General features: G+C 39.7%; 1 protein-coding gene across 1 annotated transcript; it reads left to right on the forward strand.

The window, feature by feature from the left end:
• The first annotated feature begins 975 nt into the window (after positions 1–975).
• LOC115682878 (3-hydroxyisobutyryl-CoA hydrolase 1-like) lies at positions 976–23,353 on the forward strand. The gene is made up of 16 exons (XM_056319209.1): positions 976–1,120; positions 2,109–2,210; positions 2,317–2,397; positions 2,478–2,546; positions 16,055–16,118; positions 19,054–19,133; positions 19,252–19,335; positions 19,500–19,584; positions 19,863–19,907; positions 20,675–20,724; positions 20,860–20,940; positions 20,992–21,094; positions 21,175–21,293; positions 21,676–21,777; positions 22,187–22,228; positions 23,210–23,353. Exons 2-16 carry the CDS (start codon positions 2,166–2,168, stop codon positions 23,351–23,353), a joined length of 1,194 nt encoding a protein of 397 aa, XP_056175184.1. The 5' UTR covers positions 976–1,120; positions 2,109–2,165.
• The last annotated feature ends 1,395 nt before the right edge of the window (positions 23,354–24,748 follow it).

The following is a 24,748-nucleotide window of genomic DNA, read 5'->3' on the forward strand; positions in this document are numbered from 1 at the left end:
ATTGTTGTTCCGGCTTGGGGGTCGTGTTAATGAATTCGGAGAACTAGCCGTTCCAGGGAAAAGGAAGGAGCACTTGAAAAGTTACATTAGCGATTGAGATTGCGAGATCGAGAGGTTGCGTGATTATGCGTTCTAATTTACAGAGCGAGAGGAATTGGCGGAAATGAGCGTTTAATTTGAAGTGTGATATAAAAATTAATTTGCAAGAGGGATCTTTCGAGGGCGTCGGCCACCAAATGTGGCAGTTGGAGTGGTCGATGGCCAGAAATCCGCCGATTCTTTACGTGCCTTTACATATGCACGCGTCCTGATGCATAGGACGGTGTCATTATGTATGGTGCAGCTTTTGAATAGTTCCACCCTTTTGTATGGGTTTTAAAAAAAAAGAATTAACAGTGAAAAATCATAAATTATATGAATGAGGTTGCATATGCTTATTGTTGACACTTAAATTTTGATATCCTATTTAATAATTTGTTGCATAGAAAATTAGGGATTGGCTTGGCTCTTAGCAAAAATGATTCTCACCAAGTTGCATATTATGCAGACACTAGGTGCATTTGCATTAACGGAATTTAGCATAACATATTTTCATTTTATTTTTAAATAAAAAAGATTATTATTAAAATTTTAAATAAAAAAAGAGAAAAAAAGGAAAAGACAAAGGGGGAGCTCTTCCTTGGACTGATACGAAGGGATTCCTTCTCTCTCTCTATCTCCATCCACATTTTCACAAAAGAAGCAAAAGGAAGAAAGTACAAAAGAAAGGAGAGTTTAGGCACATCATACATTGTCACAAAAGACAAAAGTAGAGAGAGAGGGGGACATTCATCGCAGAAAAAATCAAAAGAAACACAAAAATGGGCGACACTTCTCTCTTTTTCTGGTTGCCTCCATACATATCACTCACTAAAGAAGAAAATGGGGTCTGCATACAAATAGAGAGAGGGAGGCCGATAGCTGAAGGGGAGACGGGCTAGAGAGACAGACCGAGAGGGAGAGCAGCAGAGAAACAGCGTCAAAATCCATCCCGCTCGCCGGAATTGCTCGTTGTCTTCGTCAGAGATCCACCCGCCGGTCGCTGTTCGCCGTTCGCCATCACAGTGACAACCCGAACCAGGTAACCGTTTTCCCCCTGTTTTGGCCGAGTCTGGGGTGCCAAGACTCCTCCGACGAATCTGTTCGAAACCAAGGCTATCTTGTGGCTAGTGAGGTCTGTTCAGAGTGTAACACACCGCACCTGAGTCTGAACAAACAAGCATAGACACACATGAAATAGAGATAGGTCTTCTTTTATTATCTATTAAAAATTAATAAAATAATAAAGAAATTCCGAAAAATTCAGAAAAATTAGGAAAGGCTTAGAATTTAGCTTTTGGGTTAATTTCATTAGATCTTAGTGTTAATTTTATTTTTGACTTAGTTTAAAAAATGGAAAAAATGTGAAAACCTTTGGAGATTAAACCCAAAAATTGAACAAGCCATTAGGCATTTACCACAAGGCTTTTGATTGCCTTTTCTTTTTCAGAAATGATGCTAGGTCACTGGTTGCTTACTTATATTTTGATTATTTGATTGCGCATTTTTAATACATTGGTTGTTATTTTTCATTTTTAGCATAATTAGGATGATCTTTAGGCTCTTTGATTGATTGTCCTGACGCGTTAGTTAGCAAGAGGTCAAGTTTAGGTAATGAAATGGCACTAATTAGATGACTAGTGTAATCAAGTCCTCGATCATTAGAATCTCTAGTTGCGCATGTATCGAGACAACACTTCCGCGTCTCGATTAGGGTTTCTAGCCAACCCTTGGTTATGCCTAGTGGCGACTCCTGATGAATACATAGCTTAGAAAAACCCACGTCGCGCGAGGTACGAGGCTTGGGAGCGCTTCCGTCCTTGGATGGATATACCTTTTGGTTTGTCTTTCGAATGAACGTCCGCTGACAAATACCTTTAGACCTATACCCAAACATATATTTTTCCTCCTGATTGGGACGGGTAGGTCGCGACACTTATAAAGTATTGAGTGGGATGCACTTGTCATGACAACGTTACTCTGATCTGGATATAAATAGGAATTGAGCTTCCTTCCTGGTCCCTGCGCAGCTCAAAACAGGAGGAGAGATCAGAGAGAGAGAGAGAGAGAGATAGAGAGAGTGAAGCATGAAGGCTCTGAGCACTACGGAGTTGTTCTGCAGGGGCTTGCCGGTGCGTCCTCTCTACTCAATGATCGCCATCCAGTTGAAATGGGGTATGCTTGGTGGCCTGATAGACGATGATCGCATTTGCCTCTCTGTTTAAACACCACCTGCAGGTGCTGTTTGTAGAGCATTTAGGAGTGAGGAAGGTGGTCTTGAACCGGCCTTCCAAGTTGAACTACCTCACGGTCGAAATGGTGGGCCCCTCTCTTCTTTCCGTTACTCGTTTATACATCTCCATCACTCATGTTTGGAGTCGTCCCGTCCGAGCACGCAGACTTCCCAAATGTTTAGGAAGTTGCAAATCTACGAGGACGATCATACCGTCAACCTTGTTATTTTGAAGGTAATTAGAGGTTGTACTTATGAATGTCCCTTCTTCCTAGTTGCCAGCACATATTTAAGTAAATAACACTGGTTGATGATTCATTTATCCATCATTAAATGTTAACCATTAATTTTGCTATTCTTCTCGTCTAATGTTAAATTACGATTGATGATTAATTTCATCATAGCATGAAAGTTAAAGGCTACGCAGCTAAAGCAATAATACAACATATGGATGATTTGTACAGGCAACAAATTAAACATATTTGCATGTCATGAATACTTTCAAATGGAAAACACTAACTATATAATTGAGATGAAGAAAAAGCCAAATAAATGAAGTGACGAGATTAATAAAACTAATTTATTATACTTTTCAGTGAACAAATGTTAATATAATAAACTGAAGACGACATTGGTCAGAAATAGAGAAAAAAAAGGCACAAATGATATTATTAAACAATACAACAAACATAAAACTCAAAAAAACTTTTGTAGGAAAAATAATTAGTGTTTTATCCGAAGAATAAAGCAAAATTGTAACCACAGAAAAATCTCTGTTTTAACCTTCATGATTTGTGCACAATGTGCAAATCATCATATGAAACAGCAAATAAATATGAGTTCCTAAGCTGGTCACAACAAATAACATGTAAAATGACTTAAGTTCCTTCAAAATCCAATTAAATCGATCTTCAGATCCAATTTGTTTACGAGCAAGATATAATTAATTTATGAGTAGATTAATGGGAAAATTACCAAAAAGTCCTCAACCTATTGCATTTGTGCCAATTCAGTCCTAAACCTTTCAATTTGGCCAATTCAGTCCTAAACCTTTTGCAAACCAGCCAATTCAGTCTTTTTGGCCGGCCGGCGCTGACGTGGCCGCCAGCCGGCTAACGTGGCGCCGGCCGGCGCCCACGTGGCAATATTTTAATATTTTTTTATTATTCTTTTTGAATTTTTTTTTCTTTTTTTTTTTCCTTCTCCCCCCCTGGCCTGTCCGGCCAGGGGGGAGGCTCGCCGGCGAGGGCCCAGCTCCGGCGAGGCGAGCTGGACCCTCGCCGTCGCTGGGCGAGGGCGGAGCTCGCCCGCCAAGGCGAGCTCCACCTCGCCCGGCCCAAGGCGAGCTCCACCTCGCCCGGATCCGGCGAGGCGGAGCTCGCCCGCACATGGCGAGCTCCGCCTCGCCGGATCCGGGCGAGGGTGGAGCTCGCCCAGCCATGGCGAGCTCCGCCTCGCCCAGCTCGGGCGAGGGCGGAGCTCGCCCAGCCATGGTGAGCTCCGCCTCGCCAGATCTGGGCGAGGGCGGAGCTCGCCCATCCATGGCGAGCTGGGCCCTCGCCGCTCGCCCAGCTCGCCATGGCTGGGCGAGCTCCGCCTCGCCGGAGCTGGGCGAGGCGGAGCTCGCCTTGGGTGGGCGAGCTCCGCCCTCACCCAGCGGCGGCGAGGGCCTAGCTTGCCTCACCGGAGCTGGGCCCTCGCCGACGAGCCTCCCCCCTGGCCGGACAGGCCAGGGGGGAGAAGGAAAAGAAAAAAAAAAGAAAAAAGAAAAAATTTCAAAAATAATAAAAAAAATATTAAAATATTACCACATGGACGCCGGCCGGCTGACGTGGCGCCGGCCGGTGGCCACGTCAGCGCCGACCGGCCAAAAGGACTGAATTGGCTGGTTTGCAAATGTTTAGGACTGAATTGGCCAAATTGAAAGGTTTAGGACTGAAATGGCACAAATGTAATAGGTTGATGACTTTTTTGGTAATTTTCCCATAGATTAATCAGACATTTAGATGACTACTACTTCACTTTAACCCAATCAACACAACGATGAAAAGATGGCATCAAACTTTTGTAGTAATATGAATGATTTTTCTTCTATAAAAAATAAAAAACACTCATTGAAAAAAACATACTATGTTGAAGGCAAGATCGATAGACATATTAGGATTCTAAAGTCGCGTTGTTTCAAAATATGAAAAATATGAGTAAAAGTTGTGTTGTTTCACATACGAAGGGCATGAATTTTGACATATATTGTGTTGACACCTAAATTTTGGCGATCCATTTAGGTACATATTGCATAGGAAAATTAGGAGTCGATCCCGACACCTAGCAAAAATATTCGTTAAATTGCATATAGATATTAGGAGCATTTCATTAATAGGCCCATATAGTTTGGATATTTACCGGACCGGCGGTGAATGGACTCGAGTGAACGGCTCTAACTTAATGAAATTGGACTAAGCCCGCGTTCAAAAAAAAAATTTCTTGGCCAAGCCCATGAACATTGTAAGAGCAGAAATTTTCATTGGAAAATGTCGAATTGAAAAATATTAGTTTGGATATTATCGTGATTTAAATTGAACAAATTGATTTGATAATATCATATATTGCAATATCTTCTTTGAATCGAAGTAGGAAATAAGCAAAAAAACCCTACACTTTACCTATAAATATTCATTAAGGGTTCACAAAAAGGAGGGGGGATACCACTTACATACTCGGCCACATCGTGAGACGCAAGAGCAAGGAGCGAGAGAGAGAGATATGGTTTTTGTTCTTTCTGCCTATGGCTCAACTCACGAGGGTCAAGGTGGAGAGCAAAAGCTCTCCACGTTCTGCACTCACAGAGAAGCCAAAGGAGAAAACGCAAAAGGGGAGATAGTTTCTGGTCATCTTCCATATGCAGTAAACCCCAAAGAGTGCTTTCGGGGGAGCCCAGACGGTCAAAGCTTTCCTCGATGCCCCCAGCCATCGTTCGACGCAGCAGGCATCCTGGACGCCTCAGAACAGTGAGCCCAGCGACGTTTATCAGATCGCGTTGCCGTTTTCCTGCCTCGACGACGACGTGGTTATTCCCTGCTGTTGATCCGGCAACGCTCCCCAGTCGACAGTCCTTCTGCTGCACCACGACGATAACGCTCTCACCTGCAACGCCGAGTCCTTGCATCGCCGCTGTTCTGCACCGGTGCTACTCCACGGCGACCTATTGCTGCTCTTGGGCCTGCTTTGTCTCGCTGCATGTTGGCCACTTGATTACGTGACGACATTGCATTTTTTCGGTTGTCCGCTATCATCGTTTCTGTTTCGTAGGTTGGCTGAGCTCTAAGACGCATCTTGAACCAAGCATCCCAAACCGTGAGTCCTGCCCTACTGCCTCTACGAGCAGCGTCACAAGTTGTAGTCCGAGAAGTCCACGCCGTAGGTTGTCCCTTTACGACCGAGCACTACCGTCGTGCATCGCTATCCACGTCCGAGAATCGCTACCGCTGCCGGTCCACTAGCCACCGTCCCGATCTGCAAGCCCGAGTTCGATCCGAGTTCAAATTTGGAATTATCCGCCAATTAGGTAAGATTATCCGAATATTTCTCTTAAATATTTAATTTCCTAGTTTTCGGGTGTTTGAATATTTCGTGAATATTTTGGTGGATAGCTAGATATCTTAGGGTAATTTTGTGATATCCGCAATATTTGAAAATACCCAAAATTAGGAATCATTCCTAATTTAGCAACGTATCTGAACGACTATCCGACCTTATCCCTAAGGTACGATACGCGGCGATACGGAAAATCGTTATCTTGTCCATAATCACTTGGATACGATAATAGATTTAATTTGCTTTCCAAATTTAAACAATCAACTTTCTGTCGATATTTATAACCCTATAGATATGACCGTTAGTTTGATTTCTTTGCCTTATCTGAATTTGAAGAATCTTGCGGATTGCGTGGATTGTTTGAATGTGATTGGTATTTTTGTTTGATTGTTTTCCTTTTAAATAAAGAAAATCTTAAAAAATTGTTAGTTAGATTTAAATTAGAAATTGTTTTAATCTTAGTGGATTATTTAGGATATTTAATAATTTCGAATTTTAATAAAAATCCCAAAAAAAAGAATCACTTTAGGATAGATCAAATCATTTTCTCTAGGATAGATTGCATGTTAATTTGAGTAATTTTTAATTCCGAATTTCATTTGAAAATACCAAAAATAAATCATTTTTCCGTCATTAGAATTAGGTCACGTCGTCGCATGACATATAGTTTGCATGTTAGGCTGCATTAATCGCATGTTAATTTTTGCACGTCATTACATATAGGTTAGCTTTCATTTAAATAAGTGAAAATCCTAAAAAAAAAATATTGAGTGAACTGCTTGTTAATTAGAAATCATATTAGGATTGTTGATGTGATTTTCTAGCTAACAACGCAGATGCTTACGTTGCTTCGAGGTAAGTAATTCTCCCGATCTTGCAATTTATTGATTATTGAGTGTTACTTTGGTGGTTTGCGCACCCGCATGATCACCTCACATGTTAGTGACTAAGTTAAAATGGATCCAGACCGCATGCATAAACATTTTTTGAAAAGTAAAGGTACCGAAAGGGCGTTAGATTAGATCTAGCGTAATCAAGTCCCCGAGCTTAGAATCTCTGGTTCGTAGGAATAAAACATATCTCCCTATGTTTTATTTAGGTTTCTAATCGACCTACCACAAATAGATTAGTGGCGACTCCAAGCATGAAAACTTTTGCATGTTAAAAACTTAAATCCTAAGTTGCGAATTGGTAGGGCTTGGGAGGGCTCGAGTTAAGCTTAGACTTAATAATCCATTAGCCCGAGAGAAATTTTTGGTCGCGACACCTTGGCGACTCCGCTGGGGACTTGAGTTAAAACTCTTAGTGGACTTAGGCTAGTTTTTCTTTTCAAAAAATATTTTTTGGTTGGCAGCGAGGATCCCAGGTACGTCCCTAACATTTTAGGTGTTAAATGTTTTTGCAGACTGGGGGGTATAAGGGGAGGCGTGATTGTTAACCCTTGTTTTACAGGGAGGTGTTTGGATGTATGGTTTATTTTATGTACGAAGCGCTGTATGATATAACCTGTTGTGCATGCCTTGCATTTCACTACACCGCACACATTACCCGCTGCCGGACCTGGGCAGCACAGGTTTAGGATGGTACCGAGACAGCGGACACCCCGACCACACCCGCGTGGTATGGGTCGCCCTCCTTGGTCCCGAAAGTTTTTTCACGGTGTCATTGAGTTCCCACCACGGTTGCACCCTTTGCAACCCGGGTCGGCTCCTTGACTAAGCCGGAGTCAGGGGAACCTCGGCCTAACCACAACCATGACTGGTTTAGCCCGGTAATCCTCGCGTCTCCATTTTGTAAGCCAGAGTCTAGATAGAAATCGAACCTCACATTTCATGCGCGTGTCTATGTGATTGCCATGGTCCTACCGGGTAAAGTAAGTCTTCTGAACACTCCTTCTTGCAATTTATTTAGTTATTGCATCTTTCGGGTCGGTCCATGATAGGTATAGGTCGGTTTTTAATTTGAAAGTAATAATCATTGAGTCCTTTTTTTTAAAACAAAAAAAAAAAGAAGAAAAAAGAAAGCTCTTTTGGAGAATTATTTTCAATCTATGTCTTTATTTTCTTGGATGTGTCATAGGTCATTATTTCCTGAGAAATTTGCCATCATTTTCACAAGTACATGGAGTAATGAAAAATGTCACAAAAAATGGGAATAATAAGGGACAATTAGACTGAGTCATGGACTGATCGTTTTGAGGACGTATACTTACCATGCTCTATTTTTTAATTAGGTTATTACGGACCGTCAACGTTCCCCAATCCGTACTCGCTCAAGAGCAAGAATGACTGACCAAAATGAGCAGGCTCGTGTTGCTGTCCTTGAAACCGAAATGAAGCAAGTCCTGAATGTGCTCGAGAATATCACCAAACAAGTTGCTTCTCTACAGACAAGCATTTCCACACTGTCTGCACCCGCTCAACCGAGTGTAGAGATTGTACTGCCCGATGACTCTCCTCCTGTTGAGTCAAAAGACAAGGGAAAAACTATTGCCATTGGCACTTCCTCGACCGAGAATGGTGCAACTTTAACTGACAAAGCTCGTCCGATCATTACAGATGGGGGCGATGCATCTTCTAAGCCACCAAAGAGTGATGAGGCTGAGCGTATTGATAAGCTTGAAGAAAAATTCCGTCAAATGCAAGGCTTTGATGATCAATTCTCACGAGGTCTTGCTCACATTGTCAAGGTTCAAGTCCCTAAGAAGTTTAAGGCGCCTGAGTTTAATAAGTTCGATGGCCTTTCCTGTCCTAAGGTCCATTTACAATACTACACGACGAGGATGGCGCCGTATGCTGATAATGTGCCACTCATGATCCACACTTTCCAAGATAGCTTAACCGGACCCCCCTTACAATGGTTCGTTTTGAAAAAGATTCATTCGCTCAAGACATGGGAGGATTTGTCTGATGCTTTCATTCGTCAATACAAATTCAATATTGACGTGGCCCCGTCACGTGAGGATTTGATTCGCACTGAGAAGAAAAAGACTGAGACCTTCAAGGCCTATGCTACTAGGTGGAGAGCCCTAGCTGTGCAAATTACCCCTGAGTTGACTGAGAAGGAGATGCTTGATACCTTCATGAAGACTTTACCGTTCGAGTTTCGTAATCGAATGTTGGGTTCTAATTTCAATTCTTTAGCTGAGTTGATACCTGTGGGAGAACGCATTGAGATCGCTCTGCGCGATGGTTGGGCCACTGAGCAGGCTACCTCTGCTAAGAAGTTCACCCTCAAGAAGGATAAGGAACCGACACCTGAAGTGAATGTAGCTTACTCTCAACAAAGCCGTGACACTGCCTCGACAATACAGTCTGTTGGCAAACAACAAGGTGGACGCCAATTCACTAGTCGGCAACAAGGTACTAAAAGGAACTTCACGCCTCTGCCTGGGCCATTATCCAAAGTTCTGCCTATTCTCCAAAAGAAAAATTTGCTTTCAAGTGAGCCGAAACGCCCAAACCCCGAGCGGTTCTCTAGTTATGACTCCTCTAAGAAGTGTGAGTATCATATGGGGGAGGTCGGTCATTCTACTGATGATTGTTACGTACTGAAGCATAGAATTCAAGACCTCTTGGACACAAAGGCATTCTCTTTCCGCAGTGATCAACCAAATGTCCAGCGAAACCCTCTACCCAACCATGCTGGAAGCACGGATGCTGTTATTGAGTAGAGAAATTTCTGTTTTTATACTCCTCTGCGACGGAGTCTTTCATGCTTTCTAGGATTTCAAGTATTTTCTAGGATTTCCTGCTTTCTAGGATTTCGATTCATGTTTATGTTTTGATTCGTAGGGCATTGATTATTTGCATTTCCCTTCCAATAATGTAATTCATTTGATTCTATTCAATGAAATTACAAGTTTGTTTTCATTTTGAGGACATGTTAAAGTATATTAAACTAGCCCGGTGATGATATCCAACCATGAAAAGAAAATATCATCCAAGGAGAAATTCTGAGGGCTGGGCTTTCTCATACTCCCTCCAAAAAAAGACTTTCCGAAAATAAAAAGCATTTCATTGCTTTTAAAAAAAAAAAAAACCTTTTTCCAAATCATGCATCAAATAAACCCTGTTTGTTCGTCTGACTCATTTACTTCATGTCTCAGAGCATAATACTCTAGCTTGTTGTGATAAGAAAATGACACATCCAGTTCAATGATGATGAACCCATTGATTCAATTGAGAGCTAACAAAGCCTTCGAAGGAAAGTGAGCTTGCAAAGACTTATCTGGGGGCAATGAATCATAACTTGATTTGGTGTGGTGCTATATCTGGAAAGCCAAAAAAGGAGATGACAAATCGGGGGCATGACAGACTCCTGTAGCGGCCATTGAGATAATTCCTTGGACAATCGAAATTTACTAAGTCTCATTTTGCGTTACATAGAATCCTATTCATGCACGTTCTCTTGTGCAGGGGCAAAAGCAACGATGGAGCATTCATGTGTCCATTCCTTCTAAATAGGGGCAATCAAAGGGCTCCCATTCCAAAAATGTCTCTCTGTGTTGATGTTCTCACACTTTTTGCAGGAACCATTTATTTTGAATGCTCAATGCCTTATTTTTCATGCTTATGATGAGATTTTTTAGTATGATAAATATGTTCGGAAGTTGCAAACTTTTTGTGCTTGAACTTGATAAGCTTGTGAAATGATCATATCTTTCAAGGAAAAGAAATTTTGCTTGGTAAGTTTACCTATTTGACTCATCAATTTTATGTTGAAATTTGTCAAGATGGACAATTCAATGAATGATGTGGAATTGCTTGAGTATGCTAAATGAGATATGTTGGGATGATGAAAGGCAAGTCATATCTTATACAACTTCCCCTATTCATACACTTGTGAGATGAGTGGAAAAAGTGCATGTCCATAAGGTAAAGGGTTATCTCGCGAAAGGTACGACTACCGAAATGACGAGAGGCGGTTCATTTCTCTATCCCAAATACTACAGGTTATCCATTGTTTCGCCACTTTGAGCCCAAACACTTGGAGAAGTTTTTTCAAATTACCACTGTCAAGAACCACCCCACATCGGGGTAAACTGGAGGTAAGTCGACATCGTAAGGTGAGAAAAATGGATAGAAATTTTCTTACTCACACTTGCATCAATCTTCAAGTGTTGCTATTGCAAATGAACTCAAACATTAATTCAAGTGCCTTAGAATGATGAAGAGCGGTTCTTTCTCTATCCTACACACTTTATCCATTGCTTAGCCCTCTTGAGCCTGCAATTTCATTTCATAAAAATCCAGTTGGTGATCATCCCCCACACTGGGGCAAGGTAAAAGCCATCATTGTCCATGCAGCATATCCGGAGCGCCAATAGAAGACTAAGACCCTGAGAATCCAAATGTTAGTCATTCGGTCAAAATAAGCCAAAGTGTGGTTGGCTAATGTATGCATTGTAGACAGTGTGTGTCAAAAGTTAAAAAAAAAAATGAAAGCTAAGGGGCATAAAAAAGCAGTGTGCCAGGTAAAAGCAAGGCCATGCCCAAGAAAAAAGAAAAGTCGAAAAAAAAAGGGAAGAACTTTAGAGAAAAAATGTCAAGATATGACATGTCAAAGTCATGAATCCCAGTGGAGCAGTGGTCTTACAAGTCTCGAAGGAATCAAGTGGTGAACTCAAGACTGATAGTACATCTATCAAGAAGACAATTCTTCAAGGCAAAGAAGAAAACCGGTGATTATGCCTAGATGATCACCAACTCTCACCCTTATACATATTTTTTAGCCTGATATATACTTTCGTTTCTTGAACCATGAACCTAGCCTACGTTACGTCCCTTGCAAAGTCTCTTCGGATTAGGGCACTTGAATTAACATAGAATTCAGATGTTTATAAGCTTAGCTCGAAGAAGTGCGAGCAAGTCTATTTTTATCTCATTTTGCAGGGTTCTTGACTTGTAAACCCGAAGATGATTGCAGAGTATTTTCTTTCAATAGCCCCGACTCGAAGAGTCTCCTTTGTTAAGCCATTGACCAAACCGACACTACGTTCCTAACAAAGACCTCTCAGATTGGTAAGGTTGTACCGCTTGCGAGAATACTCGGACCCTTATCAACATGTTGATGGTGAGATGGAGTGATTCTCATAAAATAGCCCTTCTGAATGAGAGTGAGTGAAAGCCCTTTTTAACTGAAAGTCTCTCATTTAGCATTCTTAAGAAATCCACGTTATAAGTGAAAATTGTCTTAATGATAATTCTCCCTAGTGGAAATTTGGTTATGCAAATATGGTAAAATCATCATGCATAAACCTCAATTGAATTAATGAATTTTGAAATGTGTGTTCTAGAGTAGCCGTGATTGCTAATCTCTTTTATGAATGCATATGTGTTTTTGCTCTAGTCATGTCCGACAGGTAATGTTTCCTCGAAGACTGAAGAGTTCCTGACGCTTGAGTTGCTATCTGAAGCTTCGAATTTGTTTAAATATTTTTCAACATTCAAATATCTGATTGAAGTTTCAGTTATCATTTCCGAAAATCCGAAGGGAATTTTCGATTCTATTAATCATATCTGATTGCAGTTTCAGATATCTTTTCGAAGATCCGAAGGGAATCATCGAACCCATTCAAATACCTGATTGAAGTTTCAGGTATTATTTCCGAAAATCCAAAGGGAGTTTTCGATCCTATTAATCATATCTGATTGCAGTTTCAGATATCTTCTCGAAGATCCGAAGGGAATCATCGAGCCCATTCAAGTATCTGATTGAAGTTTCAGATATCATTTCCGAAAATCCGAAGGGAGTTTTCGATCCTATTAATCATATATGATTGCAGTTTCAGATATCTTCTCAAAGATCCGAAGGGAATCATCGAGCGCATTCAAGTATCTGATTGAAGTTTCAGGAATTTTTCTTGAAAGTCCGAAGGGAATTATTCGATACCTTTCATCGAAAATCCGAAGGGAATTTTCGAGCCCATCTCATCTCAAGCATCTTCTCTGAAAATCCGAAGGGAATTTTCGAGCTTTCAAATACTATTGGGAATTCCAGATACTTGGCGGGTTTCGAAAGCTGATCCATACCCCAATTTTGCTTTTCCAAATCTTCAGGTAAGTAAATGCAGGTATGTTTTCTATTTTTGCATTTGCATTTTCATATCATATTAGAAAATGGGTGTGGGCTCATTGAGATCCCATTTACTCGACAAAAAGATTAATTTTTCTCATTGCATTTGCATAGTCAAATTTTAGGTATCATTTTATCTTTGAATGAAACCTCTTCGAGCTCCCCTTCAAAGAGGGGCAGCTGTTGACACCTAAATTTTGGCGATCCATTTAGGTACATATTGCATAGGAAAATTAGGAGTCGATCCCGACACCTAGCAAAAATATTCGTTAAATTGCATATAGATATTAGGAGCATTTCATTAATAGGCCCATATAGTTTGGATATTTACCGGACCGGCGGTGAATGGACTCGAGTGAACGGCTCTGAACTTAATGAAATTGGACTAAGCCGCGTTCAAAAAAAAAATTTCTTGGCCAAGCCCATGAACATTGTAAGAGCAGAAATTTTCATTGGAAAATGTCGAGTTGAAAAATATTAGTTTGGATATTATCGTGATTTAAATTGAACAAATTGATTTGATAATATCATATATTGCAATATCTTCTTTGAATCGAAGTAGGAAATAAGCAAAAAAACCATACACTTTACCTATAAATATTCATTAAGGGTTCACAAAAAGGAGGGGGGATACCACTTACATACTCGGCCACATCGTGAGACGCAAGAGCAAGGAGCGAGAGAGAGAGATATGGTTTTTGTTCTTTCTGCCTAAGGCTCAACTCACGAGGGTCAAGGTGGAGAGCAAAAGCTCTCCACGTTCGCACTCACGGAGAAGCCAAAGGAGAAAACGCAAAAGGGGAGATAGTTTCTGGTCATCTTCCATATGCAAGTAAACCCCAAAGAGTGCTTTCGGGGGAGCCCAGACGGTCAAAGCTTTCCTCGACGCCCCCAGCCATCGTTCGACGCAGCAGGCATCCTGGACGCCTAAGAACAGTGAGCCCAACGACGTTTATCAGATCGCGTTGCCGTTTTTCCTGCCTCGACGACGACGTGGTTATTCCCTGCTGTTGATCCGGCAACGCTCCCCAGTCGACAGTCCTTCTGCTGCACCACGACGATAACGCTCTCACCTGCAACGCCGAGTCCTTGCATCGCCGCTGTTCTGCACCGGTGCTACTCCACGGCGACCTATTGCTGCTCTTGGGCCTGCTTTGTCTCGCTGCATGTTGGCCACTTGATTACGTGACGACATTGCATTTTTTCGGTTGTCCGCTATCATCGTTTCTGTTTCGTAGGTTGGCTGAGCTCTAAGACGCATCTTGAACCAAGCATCCCAAACCGTGAGTCCTGCCTACTGCCTCTACGAGCAGCGTCACAAGTTGTAGTCCGAGAAGTCCACGCCGTAGGTTGTCCCTTTACGACCGAGCACTACCGTCGTGCATCGCTATCCACGTCCGAGAATCGCTACCGCTGCCGGTCCACTAGCCACCGTCCCGATCTGCAAGCCCGAGTTCGATCCGAGTTCAAATTTGGAATTATCCGCCAATTAGGTAAGATTATCCGAATATTTCTCTTAAATATTTAATTTCCTAGTTTTCGGGTGTTTGAATATTTCGTGAATATTTTGGTGGATAGCTAGATATCTTAGGGTAATTTTGTGATATCCACAATATTTGAAAATACCCAAAATTAGGAATCATTCCTAATTTAGCAACGTATCTGAACGACTATCCGACCTTATCCCTAAGGTACGATACGCGGCGATACGGAAAATCGTTATCTTGTCCATAATCACTTGGATACGATAATAGATTTAATTTGCTTTCCAAATTTAAACAATCAACTTTCTGTCGATATCTATAACCCTATAGATATGACCGTTAGTTTGATTTCTTTGCCTTATCTGAATTTGAAGAATCTTGCGGATTGCGTGGATTGTTTGAATGTGATTGGTATTTTTGTTTGATTGTTTTCCTTTTAAATAAAGAAAATCTTAAAAAATTGTTAGTTAGATTTAAATTAGAAATTGTTTTAATCTTAGTGGATTATTTAGGATATTTAATAATTTCGAATTTTAATAAAAATCCCAAAAAAAAGAATCACTTTAGGATAGATCAAATCATTTTCTCTAGGATAGATTGCATGTTAATTTGAGTAATTTTTAATTCCGAATTTCATTTGAAAATACCAAAAATAAATCATTTTTCCGTCATTAGAATTAGGTCACGTCGTCGCATGACATATAGTTTGCATGTTAGGCTGCATTAATCGCATGTTAATTTTTGCACGTCATTACATATAGGTTAGCTTTCATTTAAATAAGTGAAAATCCTAAAAAAATATTGAGTGAACTGCTTGTTAATTAGAAATCATATTAGGATTGTTGATGTGATTTTCTAGCTAACAACGCAGATGCTTACGTTGCTTCGAGGTAAGTAATTCTCCCGATCTTGCAATTTATTGATTATTGAGTGTTACTTTGGTGGTTTGCGCACCCGCATGATCACCTCACATGTTAGTGACTAAGTTAAAATGGATCCAGACCGCATGCATAAACATTTTTTGAAAAGTAAAGGTACCGAAAGGGCGTTAGATTAGATCTAGCGTAATCAAGTCCCCGAGCTTAGAATCTCTGGTTCGTAGGAATAAAACATATCTCCCTATGTTTTATTTAGGTTTCTAATCGACCTACCACAAATAGATTAGTGGCGACTCCAAGCATGAAAACTTTTGCATGTTAAAAACTTAAATCCTAAGTTGCGAATTGGTAGGGCTTGGGAGGGCTCGAGTTAAGCTTAGACTTAATAATCCATTAGCCCGAGAGAAATTTTTGGTCGCGACATATTGCAATTGGCGTGTGTGCATGAAAAGAGACCTTGTATTGTGATTCGAAAGGATGCAATTTTCGGAAATTCAAAGGGTGTAAATTTTCGGAAATACCCTCTTGAGTTTCACATTTTTATGCAGTATTTAGATTCAGATATATAAAATTGAGCGCGCGAGTGTTCATTTGTACACCCACATAATTGGAGCATACTCCATCTGATTGATAATATATTCTCTGGGATATGCGTGAGCTGATTTTTGTCATTTATGTTATTCTACGACACTTACTCAAATATTCATTAGGGAAACGGGAAAGCATTTTGTTCGGGTGGTGATGTTATTGGAACTATGTGCTACATATTAACAAGTGATCAAATCAGCTTCTGCTCTCTTTTCATTGTGTTTCATATAACTATAACCCTTGAAAATTGCAAGCAACCCGAGTTAATGGGATAATAATATGGTACTCTTTTCAAAGAACTTTATATTAATAGTTGGAGAATCATATATGCAGGCAGAATTCTAACATTTCATGTAAAAATATGCTGAACTTTTTTTTTCAGTGTCAGTAAAATCTGGGGGTAAGTACAGCGCAAGTGCCATAACTTTTGTACGGAGGACACTTAAGTGCCATAACTTTTTTTTGGCTCACTTGAGTGCCATAACTTTCAAAAAAAAGATCACTTAAGTGCCACTTACGAGCTGGTCGTGAGGGCCCGAAACCACGGCTTTTTCGGCCGAACAATGACCTTCCCGGTGAGGCGAGCACCACCAGCTTAAAGAGGGGGTGTCGGTGAATCATTCCATGGCCTCCGTTCGTCTCGAAATTTCCGTTTTAGCCTCCGTTGACGAAGGTAAAAATGCTCCGTAGTCACACATTTATCGAGCCGATTTGTGTGACTACGAAGCATTTTTACCTTCACAACGGAGGCTAAAACGGAAATTTCGAGACGAACGGAGGCCATGGAATGATTCACCGACACCCCTCTTCAATCTCGGGTGGTGCTCGCTTCGCCGAGAAGGTCACCGTTCGACCGGAAAAGCTGCGGTTTCGTGCCCTCATGACTAGCTTGTCAGAGGGGTTGGTCGTGAGGGCCCGAAACCGCGGCTTTTCCAGCCAAATGGTGACCTTCCCGGCGAGGCGAGCACCACCAGATTGAAGAGGGGGTGTCGGTGAATCATTCCATGGCCTCCGTTTGTCTAGAAATTTCCGTTTTAGCCTCCGTTGACGAAGGTAAAAATGCTTCGTAGTCATACAAATCGGCTCGATAAATGTGTGACTACGAAGCATTTTTACCTTCGTCAATGGAGGCTAAAACGGAAATTTCGAAACGAACGGAGGCCATGGAATGATTCACCGACACCCCCTTTTCAAGCTGGTAGTGCTCGCCTCACCGGGAAGGTCATTGTTCGGCCGGAAAAGTCGCGGTTTTCGGGCCCTCGTGATCAGCTTGTAAGTGGCACTGAAGTGATCTTTTTTTTTGAAAGTTATGGCACTCAAGTGAGCCAAAAAAAAGTTATGGCACTTAAGTGTCCTCCGTACAAAAGTTATGGCACTTGCGCTGTACTTATCCCGTAAAATCTATAAATGTTAGGAAGCGTTAAAAGACCGTCGGTGAAAATAAGTTATTTGGTGACTTTTTTCTAGGTAATTTGTTGGAAGTCAAGCAACTCTTTTGTGAAATTGCTAACGTTCTATGATAATTGCAAGTTTCCAACGATAGGAAAATTTGGAAAATTAGAAAACAATAAATGTTGTCAAGTAACTCAAATAAGAGCTGATAAGTCGTAATTGATTGGTAAATTAGTCGGAGAAAAGTTAGGAAGTCACACAAATAAAGATTGGTGATTTCGTATAATAGTTGGTAAAGTTAAGGCGTTGTTTGAAAAGGTAAAAAAAAGTTGATAAAAGATAAAAGAATTTTTTTTTGTCAAAGAAAAAAATAATCAAATAAATGTTGATAACTATTTCAAATAAGCGTTGGTAAAACAAAACTAGCAGGTAACTTAATTGGAGAAAAGTTGATAATCACTTTACTTAAAGTTTGTAACTTCTAAAAAAGTTAGCAGATTTAGAAATTTGGTGAACACTTAGCATTATATATTAAAATTGGGAAACGATAAGAAAAGTTGGTAAATTAAAAGAAACTCAATAAATATTGTGAGGTTTCTCATATAGTACTTGGTAACCCAAGATTAATTTGTGACTTAATTGGAGAAAAGCTAAAACTCGAATAAAAATGGTAATTTAGTATGATAGACATTACATTTATAGAGTAAGAAAGGTCAATAAAAGTTGGTAAAATATGCTAGATTTTTTGTTTGTTATAGATAAGAGAAGTTGGTAATTTAAAAAATTTTGTTGGTAACTACCTACTCAAATAAGAGCTGGAAATGCAAAACTAGTTGGTAATTTATCAAAAAAAAGTCAATTACACTTTAATTAGTGTCGGTAATTTCTACAGAGAATTGATAAATTTAAATAGTTAGTAAGCAAGAGGAATAATAGTTGGGAACTTAATAGAAAAAATAATAACTTTAAAAAAACCTAGTAAATGTTGGTAAGCAACTGAAATGAGAGTCGGTAAAACAAAATTAATTGTAATTTGATAGGAGACAATTTGGGAAGTCACACAAATAAATGTTAGTGAGTTCATATAAGAGTTAAGGAAAAGTTTAAGGTGCTTGTAAAAAAGAGTTTGTAAAATGAAAAATAAAATTTGGTAAACAATAACAAAAGTTGATAATTCAAGAAAAAACCGTATAAACATTGGTGATTAACTTGAATGAGAGTTAATAATCCAAAACTAATTGATAGTTTGAAAGCAAAAAGTTGGTAAGCCACTCAAATTAAGATTTGTAATTCATAGAGAGTTGATAAAATTTAAGGTATTGGTAAGAGAGACAAATAAAAGTTGGTAAAAGATAATAAAAGTTGATGATTTATAAATTGTTAAAAAGATGGTAATTTCATAAAAGTTTTAGCAAGTTACCAATAAATTACCCGAAATCAAGCGACCGATGATTTGTTTCTACCAACAGTTTTTTTACACTTAGCAACTTCTTTTGAAAATCAGCCAAAAAAAATTAGTTTTTCAATAGAACCGTCGAATCATCCTTTATAAATACATATATCTAAGTTCAGGGTAGATATTGTAATTGATTATTTTTCTGGTATAATTTTGACAGTTTCCACCTATTTTATCAAGATTAGAAGTGCCTTCCACAAGCGAAGAAAACTCAATAATATATATCTTAATCTTATTTTCCAAGTAATTTCTAGTATTACAGAAACCCTTCAGGACATTGGAGCTTCGGAGCAATGGGTTACAAGAAACTGCTCACCGTGGTTTACTTGATAGCTACATATAAAAAGCCTTTGGTGAGATCTGGGGGCTTTTCTTTTTATACAATACTTGCGCGGCTAAGAAACCAAATGATACAGCATCTATAATCAACTTAACCATCACCTTCTAAATCCACTTGAACATTCTCAAAAGGTATGCCTCATCAACGGAGTTGTGATGGGTGGTGGAGCCGGAATCTCCATGCTTGGGAGCTTTCGAGTCGTGACAGAGAATACGGTAAATGATCATTGTCTATAGTTTTATTCGATATTCAAAAACAAGACTTAATGGTCATGGATGATGATTGCATACGAGCTTTGTTCATCACAACGTGTCTACTGAGACATCTGATAGAAGTTTTCTTCTTACTACAGAAAATTTATCTTTGAAAATTGTAGCAGGTATTTGCAATGCCTGAAGCATCAATAGGACTTTTTCCGGATGTGAGTGCATCTCATTTCCTATCCAAGCTTCCTGGTTACTTTGGTAATTTTCGACAGCCTTTTCTTCTTCATTTTGTCACTTTCGATGACAAAGAATACATATGTTGTCCTTTGTAGGAAGGGAATTAAAGAGGGAGAGAATTACGTTGTACTAATCTTTTCATTTGTGTCTGTGTTTTTGCCTTATTGACAAATTTTAATTGTTCAGTCAGCGTGTGTATATTGTACCAAGTTTTCTAATAATCCATTAATCAATCTACCTTATATGTAGAGTTTTGTGTACCATCATTTCGGTTTCACGAGTGGAGTTACATTGAGTAGGTGAATATCTAGGGTTAACGGGAGTATGTCTAGATGGAGCAAAGGGTGCGTTTGGTACAGCATTTGGAATGCTACTTTGGGAATGCAAATGCCTTTGGGTGGAAGCCCTTTAGGAAAAATGCAAATGGCGTTTGGTAAAAACTCATTTGCAAAGCTATTTTGACCCAAGTGGTGTTTGGTTAACTTTTTTTCCAAATTGGGGTTTGAGGGGGTTTTTTTAAAAAAAAAAGGCAAAAATACCCTTCGCCGGCTCCGGCGAAGGGCTACGGCTCGGGCGGGGGCTACAGGCCGCCGGCGAGCCGAGTATCTGGCGCCGGCGGCCGTCGCCCGTCGCCGAGCGACCCTCGGCGAGGGACGCCGACCTCGGGCGACGAGGCTCGAGGTCGCGCGACCCCGTGCCGACGGCCGCCCGGGTCGCTAGCGACCCCAGGCCGACGGCGCCTGGGTCGCGCGACTCCTGTGCCGACGGCCGCCCGGGTCGCGACTCAGCCGACGGCCGCCGGGTCGCGACCCCAGCCGACTGGCAGCCGAGGTCGCGGGACCCAGCGGCCGCACTGGCGGTCGCCCGACCCCGAGCGGCCCAGCCGGGCGATCGCTCGACCCTGGCGGCCGTCGCCCGGGTCGGGCGACCTCGCCCGGACCTTCGCCGTTGCCGGCCCTTTGCCTCGCCGGAGTCCCTTTGGTGAAGAAGATGAACAGTAACGAGAGGGCAAAGCCGGAATATTGAAATTTGAGTGAGGGTAGTTTGGGAAGTATAAAAATGATTTTGGCATTTGGTTCAAGGCTGAAAATCCAAAGCTAGTCCTGATCAGCTAGTCCAATGCTTGCATGTGGCCTTGCAACTCATTTTGTCTTTTCAAAGGTAACTACTAGTTAGAAGCGATTCCAAAACATGAGATTCTAAAGGAAAATTTGTGAAATTATAGATTTATTTATTAATCAATATGATTTTATTTTGTCTTTTATTTTCACGGGTAACCCTCTATTTTCTCAGTAGGATCTTCCTCTCTTAGAGCATGCTCTCTCTTCGGTGGATTCATCAAATGCATCAGAAATTTTATCTGTCATCCACAAATTTGTGCTCTAGCATTTGACTCTCTCCTTGTCGAATCTAATCTCTTCAGCGTAGCTAGTCAGAAAAATTCAAAGCAGTCTTCATTGTTGGAATAGATTGAAGAGTATAAACAAATGCTTCTCAAGACAAACTGTGGAGGGCATATTGCATTCTCTTTGTAAGTATTGGCGTGACTCTTCCTTTTTTCTTCTTCTATTTTACCTGCGAAGCAGCAATCGCCATGGTTGCATGGCTGAGATTATTGCACGGTGCAGGAAAATGAGTTGCTGGAGAACTTGGCAGAGAAATGGATCGCTGATGCAGTGACCAACATAAAGTTTACGAGTCCGACCAGCCTAAAGATTTTTCTGAGATCGGTAATATGCAAAAGAATAAGTATACTATCCAGCTTAGCGAAAATATTACTAATTAACATTTATAAACGATAGTGAAATTCGAAAAATAGCTTCCACTTTTCAAAATCTACTCGTAAAGGGTAAGGGTGTGTGCAAATGGGATCTTGAAAATAGAAAATATTCAGCAATTTGTGGTAGAATAGGATGGGAGAGATCCCATCAGTAAACTTACTCCTTGCCTCCGTATCGTACATGTATGTATATGTTTATTCCTTCAGCTGTAGAAGTACATGGTGCCCATAATTGCACGCAAGACATTGACAGTCATTAGTGTGTCACATTACGAGATGCGTGGCATATTCCATTCAAACAACCAAAAGATGTTGTCGATTTTGATTATTAGATAAGAGAAGGACGTGGTCAGACGATTGAACAATGTCTAGTTCGTGAGTACACCATCTTCAGCAACATTGCCCGGAGGAAGATCACCAATGACTTCTACGAGGTACTTCAAGCACGAGTAGCCATAGGATGTAATATAAACAACTTCATGTGAAATTTAATTTACGAAGTGATCTCACAAACTCTAAATGGATATATATCAATATGCAGGACAAATTCAAGTACCCAATTAGAGTTTTAATTTGTCACATCACTTTTTCAAGCAACTTCTAATAGCCGAAAAGTATTGAATGGATTATAGACCATATAAACCAAAACCATCTCAATTATTGATTATATGGGTCCAACTATGAGGCCTCTATGATCGACGGTGGAGATGACCTTGGTTTATATCTATAGACTATATAATATTCACGTAACCAGAGTATTGGGCGAGCGTTTCTGTCATTTTCCATATTTATTGTTCTCTCCATCAATTTGTGTAATGCATTGGTGAATCCGTTTTGGTGCAGGGTTCAAGGGCAATTTTATTCGATAAAGACAAAAAGCCTAAGGTGCAAACATATAAACTTTAACCCTACTATTTGACTTGTCGAGATGGATCTTCAAAACTTTATTCAGTAAGAGCAACAATATATCTGTTTATTTGACATTTAATATGGTCATGAGATCATGCTTTAGACATCATGCTTTAGATGTGGGTTTTTTTCTTAGGGAAAAAAGTTGCAAAAAACCCCAAACTATACTCACTGTGATACATTTACCCTGAACTTTTTTTATGAAATCAAAAACCCCAAACTATACTCATTGTGACACATTTACCCTAAACTTTTACTTGTGACATAAAAATCCCAAACTTGTACCTGTATGAAATATTTATCATCCGCTAAAGTTCTGTTAGATGATTTTTTTAGTCAAAATAATGTTCTTTATATTTTACTTAAGCCACGTGGGCGTCATATCAACGCTATTTGTTTTTTAGTATCCATGTAGACAGATTTGTAATGGTTCTCATGATAGAAGTTTGACGAAAGGTTAATATGTCATACAGGTAGAAATTTGGGATTTTTTGTGTTATAGAATTTTTTTTAAGAGTAAATGTATTATAAATGACATTGTTTAGGGTTTTTGGTGACTTTTTCCCTTTTTTAATGCCAAATCTTTTGATTGGTACTTGGCTTTATCTGTCATTGGTTGTATGTTGGCTAAATTAAGACGGTCCAAATCATTAGTTTCTTTTAACTAATTTAATGGGAGGAAAGGATACATGTTGAAATAACAAATGATATTCTCTTGTATCTTATCCTAATAATAAAAAACCATGACTTAACCTCAATGAGTTCAAGAGAAAATCATCAAAGCCTCGCAGAGATTTGACATCCTATAATCGTTGGAAAGGTATAGAGCGAGCTAGAATTGTGTGAAGTCATATGCTTAAGTACATTATTGGTCCGTTTCCGAATATTTATCTAACAAATTGGATGCATCAATACGTGAGGTTGAGCATGAGCCTGATTTTAGTTTGATGAACACAGTGGGACCCACCAAAGTTAGAATTGGTCCGAGCAGAGACGGTGGATATGCTATTCAAAGCATTGGAGGATGATGACGATGGGAATTGTCTGCAGCTTCCTGTACGGTCATCCAACTTACTTGGCCACGTGAGATCGAAGCTTTGAAAGAATCTGTAGTGTTTAATTATGAACGCAGATGGACCGCTATCTACGTATCTATCAATTTATGAGTTTACATTATGCATGGTACCCATTTATTTTAATAGCCAATATGAACTTGACACACTGTCTGGTAAGTAGATTTTAGTACTCCCGAGCGCTAAAATTTCTCTTTTGCAAGTGTATTGGTTCTTGCTGTTTAACAGAAACAATAAAAGTTTTCCTAAGTTGTTCAGTTCAACGCAAGGCATTAACTAGCTAGGTATACCTACAGTAGTTATCAATACTCAGTAGTAAATATATATTCAAACCAATAGGCATGCGGCCTTACTGGTAAAGAGATTGAAAGAGAGAGGGGGTTGGGGACGCTAGTATCACAGGTGCGGGGTTTGACTCCTGTGCTCTACAAGAGATAGAGCAAAATTTAGAGAGTGATGAGAGTTAGATATATAACAGACCAAAATATTATATATATATATATATATTCAATCATAGTAAACTATACCTTCCAAATGAAAAAAAAATGTCAATAAATCTTCTATCTAACTTGTGGCTACTTTACAAAAGCCAAGTACATGCTGTTCAAAGAATCATACGTAACATAATTTATGAAGAAGTTGATAATTGTTCATGGGTGGTAATTTTAGAAGGGGATTGGTAGTTAATGTTGCACTGAGTTAGTACCTTGATATGTAAATTAGTATATGTGATTGAACTATTGCTAGCAAGTTATAAAAGATTCGTAAGTTAACAACAGTACGAGGGTAATCTAAGTAACTAGTGTCACCGATAATAAGTTTCAACCCATATCGGCGGTGCTACTTATTGCAATGAGTTTGTAACTCTGCTATATAAATTATTAGAATATTTAACTATTAAATAACGACTTCATTTAATACTTTAAACTTTTAAACAATTGGTAGTAGAACAAAAACTCATATTGTATAAGAGCATAAGGTTCCAAGTTCAAATCTTTCTAGACTCCTTATTTGCCACCCCATTATATATTTCCATGCTTAGCCTAAGTGTGAGGGCGAATATTAATTTCAGTATTAAACCGCTTCTTAATCTAACAGTTTAACATATTACAATAGTTGGTAGTAGTCTCACAAATCTCACATGGATCGATACTTAGTTTTTCAACAATCACTAGTAGTTTCTCAAAAGATTGGTAAGTTGACCGTTGCTGTGGTAATTTGAATAATGTCATGGTATTGAGCTCTTATACCATAATAATAAATTTATATATGCACCAGCAGTATATGCCTTTCAAATTATAAAGGCTTGGTAATTATTATTGTAATGTGTTAGTAACCCAATATGTGGACAAAATGCCATCGGACCTTGGCAGTAACTTCTTGCAAATTTTATAGGTTGACCCTGTTATATCGATAAAGGCGA

Source organism: Syzygium oleosum, unplaced genomic scaffold, assembly GCF_021117445.2.
Source record: "Syzygium oleosum isolate NSW1041296 unplaced genomic scaffold, Sole_v2.1 Sole_v2.01, whole genome shotgun sequence".
Classification (NCBI taxonomy): domain Eukaryota; kingdom Viridiplantae; phylum Streptophyta; class Magnoliopsida; order Myrtales; family Myrtaceae; genus Syzygium; species Syzygium oleosum.

Coding starts and splice junctions, on each gene's coding strand:
- LOC115682878 (XM_056319209.1), top strand. CDS start 2,166: ATGAAGGCTCTGAGCACTACGGAGTTGTTCTGCAGGGGCTTGCCG. Junction 2,398..2,477: donor ACTACCTCACGGTCGAAATG/GTGGGCCCCTCT, acceptor CCGAGCACGCAG/ACTTCCCAAATGTTTAGGAA. Junction 2,547..16,054: donor TCAACCTTGTTATTTTGAAG/GTAATTAGAGGT, acceptor AATATTCATTAG/GGAAACGGGAAAGCATTTTG.